Below are 22,309 nucleotides of genomic sequence, written 5' to 3'. Positions count from 1 at the left end.
TTGTCTCCATTCATTTCTCACATGCCAGTTATTATTTATACAAATTTTGAGAATTAATGTACCGGTCAATTATGTGCTTTAGGGAGAGTATTTGAGCCAGGATCTAGTGTTAATTTTATATCTTGTTTACAGTCTGAGGGAGGTTTCTACTATAGCCACCCCAATTGTATTCTTTAGTTACTTCTGTTGACAAGCTATTTACTATTCTCTACTACCTATGGCGTTTGACTAGTAGCTGTTTGTGGAGTAGTCCAATAGTTCCTACCAGAACCACGCCTTCCCTTGCTTTACCAATGCTGTTCAGCACGACAAATGTCCATTTTCTGGAAATACTAAAGCATTTGTGTCTTTCTTGCTTTCCGAATAGGACATCTTGGCGTCAGCAAGTCCTGTGATGTAATCCTTCCATGATGGTTAAATTTTCTGTAATGTAAACCTTTTTTGTAATCTAAATTCTAGGCACTCGCTAAACTTCAAATTAGTTGCAATAAAAGTGTCAAAGCTTGTAACACCTATAATCACATGCCAAGGGGGGATTGTCCAGGGACAAGCCTATTCATTATACAAAATATTATGGTAGATCGCGAGAAACTCTTTGTAGAGATATATGTAAACATTATGTTCTCAGGGTTTATAGTATATCATTCAGTGATCTTGACACAACAAAATGATCTAAAACTCACACTTTTTCGTATATGACTGACGTCATCCGAACATTTTCAGCGATACACTTTTCTAGGAATAATGTATCGTATTACGTATAATAGCTTCATTAGTCATCATGGCTTTCTGTATACTAATAATTAATAAAGCTTCCTTTTCTAAACTAACTGAATATTTGTATTATTTTGCATATATAATTTACGTACACAAAATGCTTGCGGTCAATTTATCAGTTTTTGTTTTTTCTAACATCGAAACTCGCTTGAATTTGCTTATACTGAAGTTTGCTGTTAGTCATCATGGTTTGTGCACAAGATAATCGAATAAATAAAATTTTATCCTATTGGTGTTATATTTTTCAATACTTTATTTTGAGGTCATTCAAAAACTAAACCGGAAACAAAAACATTTTCATTAGAAAGACTTGTTTATTTGCTTTGTTGTTGAGCACAAAGCTACACAATGGGCTATCCATGCTCTGTTCATCGTGGGTATCGAAACCAGATCTTGTTCGACATAAGCCCTCACACTTACCGCTAAACGCCCGGGAGGGCATTAAAAACTACTACCATTGTAAGAGGTTTCTAGTTAATATGGATTATCGTTAGATAAACAGGACAAAATGGAAATTGTAAGCAATAAGCAACACATCGTGTTAATAATGCTACTAAATACTGTATGAGAATTACTTTGTATAGTGTCTTCAGGATATAATATGTGATAAAAATATACACACACTACTAGCAAAAGTACATAAAAATATAAGTACGCATTATACCATACAGGGAGTTTTTATAATTCCTCCTTTAATAATGTATGCAGCTGAGCAGATGTCTTTGAATTTAACTTTTACTGGTTTTAAAGGATCACATTCTGGATCAAAAAAACGTTCTTGAGGTTCTGTTTCTGTCGAAGGACTTGGAGGTGGAGTAGAAGAATCATTTTCACTGTCTCTTTCAAGTTCAACATAGGCTGGCGTGCACATGGAGTCTGCTGTGCTATTGTCTGAGCATTCCTAAAAAACAACAAAACAACAACAACGTGTATTTCATAAATGTATATCATTGTCTATCTTTCTTCGTTATTTACAATGAGGGAACAAGTACGTGTGTATACACACAGATATATATATACATATATATACATATACTGTCCTGCCAAAATTATCCATGCACCCGTTGAGTACGTAATATAACCTACTAAGCACACCTTGCGAGAGAGAACTCAATGAGATAAATATTATCATCGCCAATATACAGTATTGTTTCTCTAAAGTTCTTGCACAAATGATGCCTACCATATTATTCAATCTTCCCACTTCAAAACCAGTAAATATTATTTTCGATTGATGAATAAGAATTTATTCTGGTATCACCTACTAAAAATGGCAAAAATACTTTATCGAAGTCGTTTATTGGTACGACTAAAACTACTCTAAAAGCAAAACAAATCAATATTTAGTCAATTGATAAGAACTTCTGCCAGAGAAGGAGTGATATGCTAACATGGCTTAAATTTCATTCACTCGGACTCGGATGAGAATAAAAATTGTGTAACAAATAAATGAGAAAATATGCTTACTATTAATGAAACTATTCGATTGATGAACTATAATCCTGACAAAGCATGTTACAAAAAACTTTTAATCCTGCACGACAGGAAACTTTCACAACAAACGAGAATCTATCGCGATTATTGAATATTCCCATTTTGTGATTTTTTGTCAAGTTGTATATCGACAAACATGAAGAATTTTTTACTGCCTTCTCTTCGCATTATTTTATAATATTACAGATAATTTGAAATGTGCACTGAAAAGTGCTACGACGGGACTCCACGACTGTAGGGAGGAAAGCCTATACTTTGGGCAGTCTAAACTCCTATAACATGTAAATAAAATAATTTGTTTCTTTGTAGTTTAAACACAAAGTAACACAGTGGGCCATCTATGATCTACCCACCAAGGGTTTCTAGCGTTGTAAGTCCGCAGACATGCCGCTGTGCCACAGGGCGAGGACAAATAAAATAAAATATAAATACAAGACTGTCATGTACAAAGCACACCACCCATTCCCGCATGCTTTATAAGCCATGTAGTGTACAAGGATGACAGTTTCTAAGTGCACATTTTAACAGTCTTTGGAATAGCATGAACAACCATTTCATTCTCCAGTTGTTTGAGACATGTGATGATTGAATGTGCATCTCATGGAAACAAGTTTTATATATGTGACATGTGTCACTTTTCCAAATGGAGATTTTTTTTAGTTATCTTGCATACTGTTGCCCGCTAGATGAGAAGGGCTTTTGCCACTGAATTTTGTGCTCGTGGAATCTCACCTATTACAAAATTCTGTGCTCTGTTTACCATGCCAAGACATGAATTGTTCCAGATCTCTTTGTGGATGGGTCTGGTACTCAAAATTGAACCATATTCCTTTGCTTTACAATGCTATTAAATATAAGGGATGTACACATCTTTGAAATTTTATATCCCCAATCTGAAACATCTTTATGGCCTTAGTGTATGAATATAATGAATCAGAAAGGGCTGTTATGTACCATTTCCAAAAGTGGTCAATTTTTGTTGGCATCACTTTACCTACAAATTGCCGAATAATGTCAAAATTCAGTTTTGATACAATCTGTTCTACCATGACTTACATCAACTATGGCTGTCATGTGACTTGCTGATTTGTAGTTTCAAAATCGTTTTAACAAAACATACTCAACCCTCTATATAGCTGAGTGTCTGATTCAATATACAAAGAAAGTATATGTTTTCATATTGTGTTCATTGTGTTCAGTCTCTTTTCTTCGACTTCAGATTTAACTCTGTGCAACAATTTCTATCATTCTTCCACTTATTCACGTCTGGCGAGCGAAGTGAGGCAGATCTGAGTATAAAAATTGGGGGTAAAGTCGTTCTTCACATATACGCTATACATATTAACCAATACCGGTGCGGTAACTATGAAATATATAGGAAAACTATCTGTCTGTCTGTGGATGAATGTCCTCCTAAACGAGTTGACCGATCTATACCAAACTTGGCGTGCTACCTTAGCAGCCCAAAAACAAATCAAATTCATATTAATATTTTCAATGTATTGAAAAAATAGAAATATTTTATAGAATAACCCTATATCGTGACTGCAGTACCTGTTGTAAATAGTTGAGTTTGAACACAACCAACACCTCAACAAAATTCTACAAGTCAAAGATTGTAAATAAAATTTTCAGCATTTTGGCTTGTGTCCAATAATAACCAAAATATACAGTAATAAAATATCTAGCTACAATGTGTAGAATATTTTCTTCTTCTTCTTCATCAAGATTCGGTCCATGTTTTGGATCAGGGAGGGTCAGGTCTCTTTCTCCCTCTCAGGACTTGTTATTTTGTTTGCGCTGTTACTAAATAATAGGTAATAATCCTTGTTACGTTGTTGCATTATTCACATTATATTATATTTTGTCCATTGTCTACAGTTTTAATTAACATACCTTTTTCGTGCCATGTCCAGTTCATGGGGGTAATATTAATTTGTATATTTTTACTAGCTTCACTTATGTGTGACGCACTATTTAAAACAGAGATACGTTTGTGTCTATGGTTTGAATTTCGCGCAAAGCTATCTGCGCTAGCCGTCCCTAATTTAGCAGTGTAAGAAGGCAGTTAGTCATCACCACCCACTGCCAACTCTTCGGCTACTCTTTTACCAATGAAAAGTTATATTATATCGTCATATTATAACGGTTGAAATGGCGAGTATGTTTGGTGTGACATGGATTCGAACCCGCGACCCGCAGATTGCGAGTTAAGCGCCCTAACCACCTGGCCATGCCGGGTTTTGTGTCTATGATTCAGTTAGCCTAGCACTGTTTGGCCTATAAGATTCTTATTTATGACGTTTAGAAGAGAGGGGTACTTAGGGCTTGGTTCATCATGTATTATATAACTCTCTAGTATACTCATCATTTCATTTTATTAATTTTTTCTTATAATATTATAATATTGAAGAGAGAATGAACGCTACTGAAAATCCTCTCGAAGAGAGATTTTGCTCATTTTTTAGCCAACTTATGTCTATTTTCCGCGTTTTTAAGAGAAAAAAAGACGGAGGAGTGCAGCCTCCTTAAAATAACTCGCAAAACATTTAAGGTAAGATATTTAAAGAGCATTATAAGAGCTTGAAAAAGAAAGCCCATTATGAACTGAGAGTTCACTTTTACTTGTAGATTTTCACCGGATCTGTCGGTCTTTTACCAAGTATGCAGAGCCGGGTATGCAATTTGTCGCTCAAAACATTAGTTAAATTGCATATCTACCATTTAACAGACAAACGTAGCTTGTGTTATTTGTATAATTAGCTACAAATGCAGGAAGGTGTGCTGTACCATGGTTATAATACAGTGAGATACATTTCTCAATCTGTGAATGATCCCTACAACTCATAGACTGGAGATATTTTAGATATGCATAATGCAAAAACATAAGAGTGTTACTAGCACATGTGTTAATGCAAATAAATAAATTGTAATATATTTTTTACGCAGTTGTTTCAAGGAATTAATAGTTCAAACACTGTACCATATGAGCTGCTGTAAAGTCGAGACAGCATAATCTTCTATGTGATCATAAGCTGATCAAGTGATATGTCCAGTTCTATCTCTATCTTTTTGGTTCCTTTGTTTCAAATTCAGTAGCTAGCCCTACATAGCTTTCTTTTATTTTTTATCTAGCGACAATTTTTTCCTTATAGTTTGTTTACTTTTTATAAGATGGCGTACGTGGGTTACTATGTATTCTGGTGTATTCTAAAGCTTTATAAATACTACATAAAATAATACTAAAACAGATAGTCAAAGGTCGTCAAGACTGTTTTTGTTCTATCAAATTATGATACAGTTATACAGTAGGGTTGGGGTTCCGGGGGTTCAAACCCCGCCCTTTTCGATGCAAAGTTCCCTCAATATGATACATATTTTTCATAGTTTTTGGATTTTCTAAAATCTGAAAAGATAAACATTATTAAAAACAACTCGTTATATAAATTTCAATGTGTTATTTTCGCCTTGTGAGGAAACTTCACACCTAAAGTAGAGTCAAATTGACTCTATAGAGGTATTGATCCCCATTTCCCAGGAAAATCATTCCGTTTGTCACATGTATGACCCCATTTATAACTTGGCAAGAAACCGGAAACTCTTACAATGTTGAATGTACTTGTGAACGGGCTCGAGGTCGTCAGTTGTCCATTTGAATGGACAGATTCCTCAAAACTGTATTTAAAAAAAAAATGCCTGTCCATGATTTTTCCCTTTTGTCCATTAATCTCAAATCTGTCTATTCTGAAAGTGCCTGTCCAGGAAAAAATTCGTTTGTCCATTTAACCTAATATCTATTTATTTTTACTCCAAAATTTGTCCATTGCGAATTTTACAATCTTGCTTGAATTCGTTATTGGTATGTACCTATTGTTGCGTGAATCGGGGACAATCAAGTACGTTTACGACCTCTTCCTCCTTCCTTTATGCTTGTTGATATGATATTACGGGAAAATACTATGTTTATTGCTATATCAGGGTCGTGCCTTTCTTCCCAGAGCACGAGTACAGCATCTTCCCCTTTCCAAGGCCATATCCATGTATGTAATGCATTAGTACACAAAATGTTACTGTGTAAAGTGACAGGTCTAACATGCTAGCAATAAGTGACTTGTTCTTATACTTATAATGTTAACTCTTTCGCTATTAATAGGTCAAAGTGCGTATGTCACGATCTTTTACAGTTACATTAAAAATGAATTAAACTACTTTATTATCAATGAATATCAATAAAGTTGGCATTAAAACATAATTCATTAATCAAATTTTAATAACATAACACTTTCTATTTCGTATTTTTAAAAGTATATATATAAATGCTAAACTTCATTTTCTGTATATTTTCAGTCCAAACTATTTATTTCAACATTTTCTGCTACCCCTGAGGCATTTTAACATTCCGTGGGATTTTACAATTACATTATATATATATCCTCGAGTTAAACTATCAATTTCTAGCGAGAATTTGCCATAGATAAAGCTTTTGCTTTATGAAAATATCAGCAATAAAGTAATAGTCAAATGTCATGCCTACCAATAAAAGTCGAGCGGGGCGAAGGGGAACAGCAGTTCCGAATACTCCCGGTTGTCTTCCGAGCCTTTCCTCGGAAGACTTCAAATCAAAATTCTTGCCAGTAGATAGATAGATAAAACTGACAGATATAGGATCTAAATATCTGGGACAGTGGAATAATAATTTGGACATTTGATCGTCGTTTTCTTCAAATCTCGCAATTGGGGCTGTGCTTCACCAGGTATGGGAATAATTTAGAGCCATTTATATGTTAGTTATAAAACTAGATAAAGTATATAAGATTCAGCGTATTTTATTTTATGTGTGTGGAAGTATTTCGTATTCTAAATTGAATAAAAAATTTCTGAGGCCTCATTATTATAAATAACTGCAGTTTTCTGTTATAACCTGCAGCCGTTCTAGAAATGAAAAGGGGTAATTTAGATATATTTCTTTTTTTTTGTGTGTGTAGTGGTTGCAATGTCGGTAAAAATGACTGAGCCTGTATGCATAGAGTTAATAAAACACACGTAAAATACTTTGTTTTTAACATAATTTTTACCAAAAATATTGAAACAAAATGAGTTTGAAGATGCTGTTCGTATTAATACCACCCTCTCATTTAACAGAAAATGCTGTAAAACATTTTATTGTTTCAAAGTCTATGTTGAACCGTTTTGCTTCAGATATTTATTCTGACCAAAATTCCGACCAAAACATACCTAAGGAGTAAAATGAGTGAAACTCGACTGGCTGATTTATGTTTAATGCATCATGATCTTCAGATAATTATTGATGATGTTGTGAAATAATATTTTAAGAGAAACAATAGACGTATATATGATAAGGATGTGTTATTTGATTAACTCATTGTATTTATATTGCCAGTGACAGTCTTCAGAGTTAAGGTGTTTTTCAGATGGACTGTTACTAACACTCAATTAATACAATTCAATATTCATTGCTTATTAATTTAACAAACGAATGGAACTTTCATATATTTGAGGAGTGATGGAATTTATTTTATCTTGTTCGTTTAACTTTGAATAATCATTTAGTTTACAGTTTTGTGCATTAATTGTGAAATTATTTGTTTTTATATAGTTTCTTGTATGTAGTTCTTTTTTAAGCCTAAATTTGTTCATATATGAACTTGTATATTGACATCGTTTGGAAATGCTGATTATTTTGGCAAAATGTTTGTGTAGGTGTAATTTGCAAGTGTTAAATATCAAAATAACGATGAACATAATACATAAGAATTTTGTTACTTCAAAGATTTATCACCATCTTATACCTAAAATCACTAAGCATAACCGTAAAATAATTAAAGCATTTACTAGGATAATAAGTGGAAATTTAAAACAAACATATTATAAAAACCTATATTTTCAATGTTGAATATTGATCGAACCAGCGAATTTTCTCTGAAACACGTCTTCACCCATTTCAGATTGTTAAATCACAAATATATTATTGTTCTTACATATGTGCCCTTTTACAGGCTGAACCCCTTCCTTCAAATAATTGTGTATCCGCGCCTCTTATAGTTACTGTTAGAACAAGGTAGGCGCTAGGTCTGTTCAAGAAAGATGATAAACGAAAATATGACATCTCGGTTTTCTCTATTCGCCGGTTTTGGACTTTGTGACGCTCTGGATAGCTGAAAAGTGGACTTACACCAGAGATAGAGCGGCTATGACAGATAGCTCTTCATATCTAGCTTCAGATGACTTGTTGGACTTGTGGGATCAGTTCAGTGGAAGAAGGGAGGTTTTTTGTAATGGATGGTTTACATTTAAATAAGATAAGGGCTGGCTTGTTTGCTAAGGCTATTAACTCAGCTGTAATGGAAGTTTTAAACTAGGACTAGGCAGTGGTGAGGGCCAGGAAAAACTAAATGCAAAAAGAATAAGAGGCAGAGAAAAGTTTAACATAGGAAATGAGTATAGAAGTAGTTATAAGGATAGTGTTAATTGTTACTGTTGTAACGCTAGAAGTATAAGAAATAAAATAGATGATTTTAGAGCACTGGTAGGAATGGAGGATTTTGACATAATGGGAATAACTGAAAAATGGTAAAACATAGATGATTTTGATGACAGAAATTTCTTTGAAATACAGTGTTACAGGATATTTATTAGGGATAGAATATTAAAGAGGGTTAGGGGAGTGACTTTATATGTAAAATGTGAGTTACATCCTGTTGAACTTGAAGATAATAGCAAGGAGATTGAATCCATACGGGTTTCTATTAGTGGATATATAGGGATAAGGCTTTTTGTGGGAATTTGTTACAGATCACCAGATGATATTGATGAAATTAGTGAGAAACTTTACAATGATGATTAATATTTCAGCTGTTAATCAAGTCATAATTATGAGTTATTTTAATTCCAGGCATATAGATTGGGAAATGCTAGAGTGAAACCTGGGATGGAGGGGTTTCCATACAAGAAGAGTTTGAAATCTCTCAAAATGTTTTCTCTTGAGAAAAGAAGAGTTAGGGGGGGGGATCTGATTGAGATGTTTAAGATTTTAAAGGAAATTGATAGTGTTGATGCATCATCTTTTTTCATTTAACAGCGAGAATAGTAGAACTAGGGAACACAAATATAAATTTTGGCAGGGTAGGAGTCATTTTCAGCTAAGACATTTTTATTTTTCTAACAGAGTGATTGGCCTTTGGAATGGGTCGGTCTCGGATGTTGTGGGGCCAGTAAATTTAAGTGAGTTTAAGAGAAAGTTTCATTAATATGTGAATGATAAGGGCTGGCATTAAGATTTTTTTCTTTTCTTATTTATTTATTAATAGTTTTAGTTTAGTTCAGAAAATGGAACAGCCGAGATGGACCAATAGGTTCCATATTGTCCCAAAATGTTATGTTGTATGTGTGTATTGTTTTTGTCTTTTTTTTACTCCTTCACTTCATACATAATATAGAGGTTGACTCTCGAAAGACACCGATTGTATAGTGTACAAAACATTGAGTATTCTACATGTTTCAGTAATCTAATTTTCATCTATTATTGGCTGGTAATTCCTGATTTTTCTTTTTTAAATTTTTCATTGAATAATATTAAAATAGGTAGTCAAAGATCATGAACAGTGTTTTGCTAAATCAAATGAGGATAAAACTATAATTACTGCTAGAACTAGTAGACGCTAGGCCTGTTGAAGAAAGATTATAGTGTCTGTTTTTGTAGTTAAGCGCAAAGCTACACAATGGCCTATCTGTGCTCTGCCCACCACGGGTATTGAAACCCGGTTTCTAGCGTTGTAAGTTCGTAGACATACCTTTATGCCACTGGGGGGCAAGATGATGATGACCGAAAATAAGAAATTCCGGTTTGTCTATTGATCAGTTTTTCGACTTTGGTACGCTTCTGATGAATTGTAAGGAAGAAAATCTAGATGACTTTTGTATTACTTTCATACGAGCGTCCGTGTCATCCCTACATAGAGAGTGCTATCGAACTCTCCGATGATGCAAAAAATGGTATATTTTGTATAATTAGCCTCTATCTGTCCGAGTGCGTGTATTGATGTATATTGTAGTCGAAAGTACGAATATTAATTCAGGCTGGATATATTTTAGCCGAAAAGTCTGGACTCTGCTTGTGATTATTCATTTCATGATGTTTAAAGTGAGAGAGTCGAGTTCATTGACTCATAGATGGCAGTAAAGTGACTGTCAAGACATCTCTGGAGGAAGAGCTTTTTAAGATTACCGTATACGAGTCATCGGGAAGTCTGATGGTTACCATACACATACACGATAATATGTGATGGTGCTATATATCTATATGTGGTATGATATATTTACATATATATAGTAATATATGGTTATATTTGATGGTTCAATATACGTACATTCACATTAGACATGAAATTCTTCATGAGTGTTGCATCATACAAATGAATCAAATACCCAGAAAATACAACTATCATGCAACACATGAATTATAAATAAACGGTTTGATCTTAATGTTATGATTATGATATATGAAATGAAACTTCAGACGCAATATCAGTCTTAGGTTGTAGTACATATAAGTCCTTCAGAAACAAGGGAAGATCAGGCTAGAGAGCTCTTTTTTTATTATTTAACTTTCCTGCTGTACACACAATTCATTATTTCATGTTTTTTTATGAAAACTGTTAAACTTAGAAATAACTCAAAATGCTGTGATGCCATAGAACTCATTTCGTATCAAATATATTTCTTCGCTTGAACTTTAATTACAGGATTTTTAAAAACTGCCATAATTTCAGAAGTTTGTAACCTTTAACTATTTATATACTAGAAAATGATTTTTCCTGCCTAAAGGGCATTTCACATATTTTTCTATTTTCAAAGTAAAACAATATCAGGTATTTGTGGGCAAATCCTTCCTTCTTTTTACCCAAGACTAGAGCTTTAGGGAAGCTTAACCCTAAAATATTTATAATGCTATTTTTAATAATTCATCTTGTATTCTTTCATTACTTATTTAACAAGTAAAGAATTTTGTTTTCAAAAAAAGAAATAAATGTAAGGATGGCTAATATCAAGCCTTCAAAAATAATGCAAACAAGATAGTAGGGATGGTATTTGCATCATCGCTATATAACAGCACAGGCATACAGTGTAGTAGAATGTTAATAGACAAAAATAAGACAAATTAAACTTAATTGTGATTGAATAGTTATATATATAATGCTATATGTTAATTCTTGCCTATGCTATTGTGCAGGGGTGATGCAAATGCCATCCCTACTATTTGGTTTAGATTGTTTTTGAAGGATTGATATTAGCCATCCCTACATTTACTTCCTTTTTTTTAAGTTTTTTCTTTACTTGTTAGCTTGTTTTTCTAATGCAATTTTCCAATAGACATAGTAAGGTTTTATTTATAACCAAGTTATAAATGCAATGAGGTTCCAACTGTAATATTTATTGCTTATCTATTACAGGCTGATAATTCTTGTTTTACCCTGTACTTAAGTTTTTTGGGGGAACAGTCAATTTCTGTAAGAGAGAGAAAACTTCAAGGGGTATTGATAACATTGTCTATACTAGAATTATGATTTTTTAAAATTACTACCAGTTATTAATAATACTTATAAAAGTGGATACTCCGTTTGAAACTATTTCACCTCAGTGACACCAATGTTTTGGTTTTTGAGTTATCATGTAATAAAAAAAAAGAAGCATCAGAAAAAAGAACAATAAATTCAAATTTTTTGCTCTGATACTTACAGACATTCCCAGAACGTGTGACTCAGTCATTACATAGATATTGTTATAAAAGGATACACTGTATAGTATTGTAAAGTTCTGATGACTTATTGAGGAGATATCAAAAATATCATTTCGATGAACAATCTGAGCTATCTCTACATAGATAGTGCTACTGCCTGCCTGCTAGTCTTTGTTTCATTAATATGTAAGATAAAATTCATACAGTATTGCTATACATGAATACTAACCATAAAGAAGATACATTAAGGTCAATGATTTATAATAATCTGGTCGCTTACCATTATTGAGAAGGTTGTACTGGTCGGCCGTCATACGCGATACTCAAAGAAACTCAGTAACATTACTTGATAAGCGCGTGGTGGTTTTAGCATCACGTAACGTGACGAAATAAAAACTACGTTGTCCCTGACCCAAGTGTGATAACACCCTTCTACTTCGTCGATGTTCTGAATAAACACGAACTTTAGAAAGTCTTGAAAGATTAAAGTATGAAACTGTTGACGCACTCCTTAGTTCGAGTTGGCAACAACCAGGAAACACTGGTTATGCGTGATTTAGATATGAAAGGTTTAAGGAATAAATTCAGAATTTGAAAAGGGATTCAAGTTCTCAGCATGTGGCCAAACTACTATGGCGTTTGTAGATTGTTTCGTTATGTAACTGATTAGATTGAATTTCTTTTTACGTCCATGAAAAAGATACTTATAAATATTTAAATACAATTCATAATCTTGTACACTTTGTGGGGAAAAATAAAAAATAGTAACTTCGTTTCTTAGTTTGCTTTGAAATGAGTGTTTATAACCGAACCTTGCAAGAGCGCTAGTGTTTAGAAAACTATAAGTTATTTAAAACTTAATCTACACAAACATATATTGAAAATCGATCTCATATGAAGTGTTGAAGTGTCAGGCACGATGTTTAAATTAAATTATGTTTTTGTAGATTTTAAATCTCTCTCTTTATAGCAAGGTTGAAGAAAATGAAAACTTGTAACTCTTCAAGTGGTATTTATTTGTTCTTTTCAAGATGACTAAGTTAGTAAATGATTAAATTGGTGTTTATAATCTAACTGAACGAGCGTGGTTGTACTCAAAATTGGTAGTAATACAATGGTTTGACTTAATAAATGATTACAGACTGCTTAACTGTGTCATAATGTTCAGAATCCAAGTCTATTGGTTGACTGCTATTGTACATTAGTTTGACGTTATAGATGAGATACAAAAGTGTAAAATAGGTGCTTAATGTTTCCTAATGTTGCGTGGTTACAGCTGTATATAAGAATGTTAATTACTTTCTACTTGCACTGGATCACAGCAGCATGCTGATTAAAGTTTGGTTTTAATGGATTGCAGCGAGTGTATATCAGTATTGTTATTATTGTTTGCTCGTAAAGTTTGGTTTTAATGGATTACAGTACGTGTATATCAGTATTGTTATTATTGTTTGCTCGTAAAGTTTGGTTTTAATGGATTACAGCACGTGTATATCAGTATTGTTATTATTGTTTGCTCGTAAAGGCTTAATATTTTAAGCATATTATTTAATATGTAGTTATGAATGTGTTAATATCGGTACCTTCTAAGTGAGCAAGCTAGGGTTCTGTTGCCTATATATTTAAGATAAGTGCTGCTGAGATGTGTTTGGGAGTCTGTATTGCAAATTCTAACCTCCTGACTATATTATGTAGTCTTTGTTGTAAATGATTCACTCTCCTGACATCCATAGTTGTTTACATGAGACAGAAGAAGACCGATGTGGCTATCAGTGTGATTGACTACTTCGAGAATGCCTTGAGTTAATAAGTTATGAATATGTTGTCTATCGGTTCAAAGAGTCATAAAGTATTGATCCAATACTTAGAGCTAATACGTTATAACTGTGTTGGCTACCGATTTACAGAGCCATAATACGTGGATCCAACTATTGAGTCAGTGTGTTATATACCTGTTGTCTACTGATTTATAGGGTCATAATACGCTGAGTTAATGCATAGCAGTTTCTGCAATTTGATTAATTAATGTCAGTCTTATCATATGGTACTTACCAATTTTGGGCATAGCACGAGTACACTGTGGAGAGACCAACACTGAAATTACATTAGCTCTTGATAAAGGTGGGGCAGACCTCTTTTCCAATGTATGAGTGAGTGGCCAAGGAAGAGGTGGGCCGTGCCCTAGAATATTTCACACAGATAACTGTCTGTAATGAGCAGCCTCAAGGATAGGCAATATTATACCTAATGCTTAATCTGCATGGCCCGGTACTAGAGTCAGTTAAGTGGATGGTGAGGAGGGACAACTGAGATAAGGACAAAGCCCTCTGTAGTTTTGGGTGAGATATAGATGGTCATTTGGTCAAGAAACCATTGCTGTAAGGATGTCATGCCCCTAGCAAGTGGTAGTTCAAAAAGGTGTATGGATAATATTATGTGATGACTACTCAATCAACACAACTAGGACACAGAATGTGAATTGGAAGATTTTTTGGTGGAATTATCATTTTTTACGGAGTTTACCTATATTTACTTTTTTAATGCCAACTAACATGAGTGTATCAACTTGTGTATGATGACGTATTGTCGTCCTTGGTTCGTGTTTGATGGTCATTTCAGAAAGTGAAGACACGTTCTCTGTGGACAACTGTATTTAGTTGGTTACTGGAGTAACAAAGCACAAGTCCTTGGCGACCTCCCAAAAATTATTTGCGCATGTGGCAATGCAAAGAAGCTAGAAACTTATGCGTATGTCAATGTATGTTTGTTATTATATGTATGCAACATGTGTCACTCTTATATGAACTTTACACGAACTCATTCATATGCATTGTCCAATACAAAATAAATAAATCACAAAGACCATGATAAGAGAGTAAAATTTTCTTCATTATATGATTTATTATAACTTTACATTTTTCACTTTTTTTGCTTATTATTTATTATCCTCCCTATAAAAAATGTCCCTTAGTACAAGAAATTCTTATATTTTAACATGGTATCCTTTAAACAAAAATATCCCAAACAATTTCCATCTATAAAATTACATCAGTTATATATACATAACACCATTCCTCTATAATACCATATCACAAGACATAATAATAAAACCCTGTAATCTCATTTCCCACTTGTAAATTAGAGACGGCTAGCGCAGATAGTCCTCGTGTAGCTTTGCGTGAAATTCAAAACAAACCAAACCATTAACATACAAAAACTCAAAAAATAAATCGGAAAAAGAATTAAAATTCTAACGGAATGTAAGGATCGTTGGTTATTCGTAGAATTGCTATAAGAAGTATCCAACATAAAATAAATGCTGCAATAAAAAGTACATAAACAAGTAAAGTGATACTAGTTGGATAGATTTTAAAACGATTTTCTATCCCTTCTCTGAAAATCGTTTTAACATCTATCTGACAAGTATCCCTTTACTTGTTTGTGTATTTTTTATTGCAGCATTTATTTTATGTTGGATACTTCTTATAGCAATTCTACGAATAACCAACGATCCTTACATTCCGTTAGAATTTTAATTCTTTTTCCGATTTATAACTGTTTGAAAAAGAAATATTATCTTTAATAGTATTTAACTCTAGCAAATTATCACTTATTTCTACATAGTATTTACCAGTTAACTTTATAACCTTCTATTAATTCTATTGATGTTGTAACGGTCTAAAATATACAGTCACTACAACCAGAGTTAAAAAAAAAAGCAATTTATTCAACTATAACAACAATTAGAAATAAATTCAACATTTACCAAACATAGTTAATAAACACGTGGGTGACAATTTTGAACATTAAAACAGTTCCTTTTCAAAAATACCTCAATATCTGTTTCAGTTGTGTTTAGAGCACATCGACGAATATACAGTCTTTTCCTAATTGCTTAACTTTTGTCTCTTCTTGAGGGTTTGTTTAATTGAGCTTTGTTGTTTGGGTAGGTTTTTGTATTCATATGACTTAGTTTCTTGACCTATTGACGTGTATTAACTGTTTTCTTACCATATATTTCTTGTAATACAAAATTCACGGAACATGTTTGTTTGATCACTCTGAAGAGTTCTTTTCATAAATTAGCTAGTTTCTTAGCAATGGCAGTAGATAATAAGAAGTTACCTCCTAGCGTAACATCAGTAATTTTTGCTATTTTTCATCAACAATTATTCTCCACTTTTGGCTGACCCAGGTAAATGTTTCTTTGCTATCTTCACTGCTAGTTGCATTCTTTGCAGCATTTCTACTTTATAATCCTTATCTAATGCATAATATATTCTATTGGAGCAAATATTTCTTCCATTGGAAGCATGACATCGCTATGTAATAAGAAGAAAGGACATCTATAAGTGGATTTGTTTACTGTGCTTGTATAAGCTAACAATGATAAGGGGACCTGTTGTTTCATGTCTTTTGATCTGATCTGTAATACTGTGACAACATGTCTAATATTGTTCTGTTGAACCTTCTACTAATGCATTAGGAACTGGGTGATATGTATTTGTCTATTTACCTTACACCTAATTATTTGCTTTTATTTTCATGAATTGTGAAATGAATTTTGTACTTTAATCTGCCAATAGATAATGTTTTTTTTTTTCTACTGAGCTACAATTTAGTTTCCAAAAGCTTTTGTTATAATTTCTGTTCTTTGATGCAGCAAATATATTGTATCTTAATTAAATTGTTTGAAATGGCTAATGTGTATTTGTTTCCTAAATACAGTCTTGTTAATGGTATAAAAATATCAGTGGCTATTATCCAAAATGGTATGGCTACACTTGGCCTTCTCTATAAGGGGTAATTACTTAAATGAGCACTAATCTTACGTGTTTTTTTCTTTTTTTTACACTTAACACATGATTCACAAAAGTTCTTAGCATCCTTCTCGTGTATTGCCAATAGAATATCTTATTTATTCTATTACATTGCTAGATATATATGACTGTTTCAGTTTGAGTTTAATGCAAGCATTATGATTTTAGATAGTTTATATATCGCGGGTGTCATATTTAGTTATTTTTAGAAGCAATATTTTATGATAAGTTTGTTTATGTAAATGTTTATGATTCATAGGTTGTGTAGTTCATTTGTCATGAATTAGCAGTTGTTTACAATAGAGAGATTATTGTGTCATGTTACTAGAACTTTCAGAGTTTCTCGTTGGTTTAATTGAATATTACTGCATCAGAATATCTAGTAATACGAGGAATTTTGTAGACTTCTGTCGGGGTATAAATACGTGTCGAAAAATCATTAGTTGGTTATAGTTTTGGACTGCATGATTGTGATTTTTAACGATAGAGTGTATAGTGGCGATTTTTAAGTAGAAATTATCACAGACTGTATTGTAATGACAAAGTAGAAAAGAATAACTCACCTTGTGAATTGTGTTCTGAAGTAACTGAACAAGCCTGTGTGGACTTTGCTGAAAGAGAGACAATTATTTAAAGCACTGGATAAAAATGTGGTAACCAACGGTGTAATGAACATTTGTATATACATTTAATTTGTTTTTGATATATTACTTTAAAACAAGTTGTGAGTGTTGATGTTTGTTTGTAGTTGAAATTTATCGTCAACAAGTCACAGGCACCTACTGTAAATAATACGACCTTACAAAACCTGACATATATGTTTTTGCAAATACTAAATGTGCAAAATTGGGTATCATGATATATACTCATAGCTTTGTTCTTCAAACTTTGTGGCATTACTACCTTTGGTAAACTCACTATGTTTCCTCTATTTTCTGTTTTTCTACATAATATAAGCTAAAATTTAATATGTTTCTTTTACCTTCTGATAATCTAGTTCTTAATGAGTTTACTGCTATGTCCTTCTTTTGTTAGCTAATAGTAAGATCTACGTCTGGTCCTAAACCAGTTCTTAGTCATCTTTACTGTTTTTCTTCACTTCCTCAAATTTTTTAATCACTAACTTTGAGCTAACTATTGAGTCTGCTACTGTAATCCTATTTAACGTATTTGCAGTTATTTTTTCCACCTGGTCTGTGTATTATTTCAACATAATCTTGCAATAATAATGATTATCTTGATTGCCTCAAATATAGGTATTTCAGTGTCATTAGCCACTGTAAGGGTGTAGAATCTGTAATTATGGGCTACTTCAGTATCTCAGTGGTATGTATGAAGGATTATAACTAACAGTAAAACCAGGTTCAGTCTTTGTGGTTGGCACAGTACAAATAGTCCATTGTGTCAACAAACTGTAAATATAGTGAAGTTCCTAACATGCAGATAATGGTGGAGTGTATTAATACCATGCATTACTGCTAAACGTTCTTGCTATACTATTAAGATCTTTGTAACTGCCTACTTTGATATGCTATGAGGTATTATTATGTTTTAGTTTGTTTGTGCAACCATTAGGATCGCCCTCTCTCTTACAAATATTCCTATAGTAAGCTTAGTAGCCCTTGCTTATGTTTTGTTTCTGTATCTCCTAATATAGTATTCCAATCTATTTTACTTTGTGCACACTTCTTATTAAATGAAACAAGTACTGTCACAGATCTATTTTGATAACTTGTACTTATATTTATATATGATATAGTCCCAGTATCCACCAACAGCGAGGATCTAATCGAATTAGAGAGAAATGTGTGTCAGCAATTAAGTGGAATGTACTTTCTTACATGGCCTCTACCTGTCGAAGAGACTGAGGCTCTGACTACTGTAAGTTATTTTATATCGTTTATATAGGTTAATACGAATTTCTATACAGAATGATTTCATTTACTTCTTTCTTTTACAGACACTCAGCAGTGAAGATATACAAACTTCCCAAGGTGTCAAGCAATCGGCTAGCATGGAAGGAGAGGTAAGTTTCAAAACTTATATATAATTCACATATCTGAAATTATTTCCCTTTACAAATTATATTTATTATGACATTCTCTCTGACTTTTACTGGTACCTCCTAAATGTCCTCACATGGAAAACTGAGATTTTATCCTTAGAAAGTCTGCGAATAAGAGAGTTAAAAAGTATAATGAAACATCTACTACATACAACATATCATCTGCTAATTAAACGAAGGGCTCACAAATATTATGGACACGCTAAATAAGAATTTAAAACATACTGGATGATACAATGAAACACTTAGACAACAGAGATAAAGTAAGGGTATGTGTTTATTCAGATCATCTGGATAAACCAATAAGTACATATTTACAGAATATGGATCTTTTTCACCTGAAATGGTATTAACTACCACCGAAAAAGTAAATCAAAGTAAAAAGAGACATACCATTAGATGACTCATTCGAAATTGAAGTTACTACATTGGAATTACCAGTAGGCAGCGCCAATAATGATAAATTATCAAACATTAGTCTTGATCGACTTTTAAAAAAATCAGTTATTTCTATAAATAATAACTATGAGTTAGTGTTTCAATTAGTGTTTTGAAAATAGTAACCGATTTCAGTCTGGTTGAATGAAAGGCCTCGTGCCAGTAATTTGTAACAGAAAGTGATGTCGGATTATAGTCGGATCTAAAATGCTTTTTTCATGTTTTTGGTTTTAAACTTACACTGGCTCATACAGATCTAATATTAAACTGGGTACACTAGTTTCGCTAAATTAACATACAGTAACTTGTTTTCTGTATGTTTTTTTTTACAATGTCGTTGTTAGTTTAGGATGGCCTAACGTATTATCGGTGTAGTAAAAATTGAAAATGAAATATAGTATGTACCTTGAAAAGTTAAATGATCCACACTGTTTCACGTATTAGTGCTATTATTAAACACTTTTCCCCTTTTAATTTATTAATTCTATCATTAACAGATTCAAAGTTCAAGACGACCCATACAGTACTTTAGTTTGTATATTTGTTGAATTTCGCAATAGTAGTTACCCAGCTGCCCTACCCCCATTCTACGGGTGGTACTCTCTGTGAAATAATAGTTTCCTGATCTTTTACTAATAGTAGTGTAACATATACTTCCCACCTATGCTTTTGCTTCACTTGGTTTTTAAGATGAATTTTTTTGCAGAGCAAACTGATAATCACTATGAATTTGGTATGTCCACTCTCATGCAAAATGTAAATCTATTAGTTTAATAAATTTCATAACACAAGGGTGATGCATTTCATATTGGCTTTATGACTACTATATGACATGAAGATGAGGGTCTATGTAGATTGTATTGGAGAGCATGTTATGATGGGGCTCCATAAATATTAGGTCATCAAGAAATTAATGTCGCTTTTTTTAGATGAAAAAACCCGAACAACTTACATATCAAACAATGTTTTTATTAAATGAAATAGTCTATACTCTTATCAGCGATGCTTTTCCATCTTACAATCAGGTTGTTAATGCCCTGATTAAAGAAACCAACTGGCTTTGAAGCAAAAACGTGTCGATGTCCTCTTTAACACCATCCATATTTGTATAAGTTTTCCTATTAATATGGTGTTGCAGCGAACGAAAAAGAGGGTAATCTGATAGTGCCATATCTGGAGAATATGGTGGGTGGGGGACAACTTCCCAATCCAACTACATAACCTTGTGTTGCATCAAACGTGCCACAAGTGGACGTGCATTGTCGTGGAGAAGAGGAACACCTTTTCGATTGACGAGTGAAGGGCGTTTCTGATGAAGGGCTTGATTTAAACATCCCAATTGCTGACTATAGATCTCTGCAGTGACAGTTCACTGTGGATTGAGAAGTTCGAAATGAATTACTCCTTTTATGTTCCACCAAATGCAAAGCATCACTTTCTGCAGATGGAAACAAGGTTTTGGGGTCGGAAGTGGTTTTTGTCTAGGATTGAGCCTTTGTTTTTGGCGTTTAATATTCACATAGAGAATCCATTTTTCATCACCGGTGACAGTTCTGTCCAAAAATGGTTCACACGTATTACGTGCCAGAAGAGACGAAGCAACGTCAACACGTTGGAAACGATGATCATTGGAGAGGTCGTGAGGCACCCAAGCACCTTCTTTATGTAGTTTTCCCATATTCCTTAGATGATTACCTATTGTTTCATTAGAGACACGTAATTTCAGGGCCATTTCACGAGTGTGTTGCCTTGGGTTAGACTCAACAAGCGTCTTCAGAGCATCAACATCAATTCCAACATGTCGGGCCCTGTCATCACAGTTTTTAAGGCTAAAGTCACCTGAACGAAATTTGCTGAACCATCATAGACACTCACGAACGTTCAAAACATTTTCGTAAACTTCTTTGATATTCTTTGTGGCTACAAAGGTTTTGTTTCCATTCTTGTGTTCAAACACTATTACAAACCGAATGTGTGTCTCGTTCTGTGCCATCATTATAAGGGATTAGAGTATACTAAACTTTCCGCATTATTTAGGATACACTAACTTGACGTTTAGGCGGTTCGTTTATCTATTATACGTGATGTACGTTTTCTGTGAGGCGGTTAATAAAAGTGTTCCAAAACGCGACATTAATTTCTTGACAACCTAATAAATAAGAAACAACAAATGTACAGGAATATCAGGTTTTGTATAGGGGCCGGATTATTTACAGTAGATATCTGTGACTTGTTAGCAATAAATTCGAACAATAAACGGACAGCACACAACCCACTTGTTATAAAATAATATATTCAAAACAAGTAAAACATATGTACAAAACTCGTTACATTATTGATTATCAGAGTTGTATCCAGAGATTTTAAATAATTGTCTCCTTTTCAACAAAGTCCTCACAAGCGGGTCCAATTACATTAGAACACCCTTTGACAAGACATATTCTTCTTCTTTATCTCTGTTGTTACAATACCACAATGAAACTCACTTTAGATATTATCCATTATGGCTAAACTAACAATCACGCAGTCTAACTTCACTTTTTCTAACTTAATTAACTTGCGGTATAAGTACATATTTATAACACGTGACAGAAAAATCTAGAACTATCTAGCTCTTTAGTAGCAACAATATTACACATAACAAGAAAAACTCGGAAGCTTCGTGTAAGATGATGTCAACAATATTACAAAGACCTATAACGACAATTAAATTGCATACAGAATGTACGACTGGTAGACAGTTATGTAATTAAACTTATCACAACTATATCTTTTAAAATAGTCAACTTTGAACACTTGTTATGAAAACTAAATAATCATTAAATAATCAATCACTAAATATACTAAATGATAAATCTTATACTAAACAGTCTTGTATATTCAAGAGGGAAGGAGGGTTGGGAGGAGGATGAGAGAAGAATATAATTTACGAGAAATTTGGCAGAGATATATAATGTC

General features: G+C 33.2%; 1 protein-coding gene across 2 annotated transcripts in view; it reads right to left on the bottom strand.

The window, feature by feature from the left end:
* Positions 1-12,494, bottom strand: part of LOC106463633 (L-threonine ammonia-lyase-like) — a 45,339-nt gene extending 32,845 nt beyond the window's left edge. Inside the window, exons 1-2 of one of the 2 annotated variants that reach the window (XM_022391179.1) lie at positions 12,309-12,494; positions 1,442-1,678 (exon numbers count right to left, since the gene is read on the bottom strand). In XM_022391179.1, coding sequence (XP_022246887.1) covers positions 1,442-1,678; positions 12,309-12,311 — 240 coding nt within the window. In that variant the 5' untranslated portion in view covers positions 12,312-12,494. The remainder of the gene's footprint in view (positions 1-1,441; positions 1,679-12,308) is intronic. The other variant, XM_022391178.1, reaches the window with a different exon arrangement.
* Positions 12,495-22,309: the final 9,815 nt, after the last annotated feature.

This window comes from Limulus polyphemus, unplaced genomic scaffold (genome assembly GCF_000517525.1).
Source record: "Limulus polyphemus unplaced genomic scaffold, Limulus_polyphemus-2.1.2 Scaffold1450, whole genome shotgun sequence".
NCBI classification, from domain to species: Eukaryota; Metazoa; Arthropoda; class Merostomata; order Xiphosura; family Limulidae; genus Limulus; species Limulus polyphemus.
Note: the sequence above shows the minus strand (reverse complement) of the source record. Positions and strands in the feature narration are given on the sequence as shown.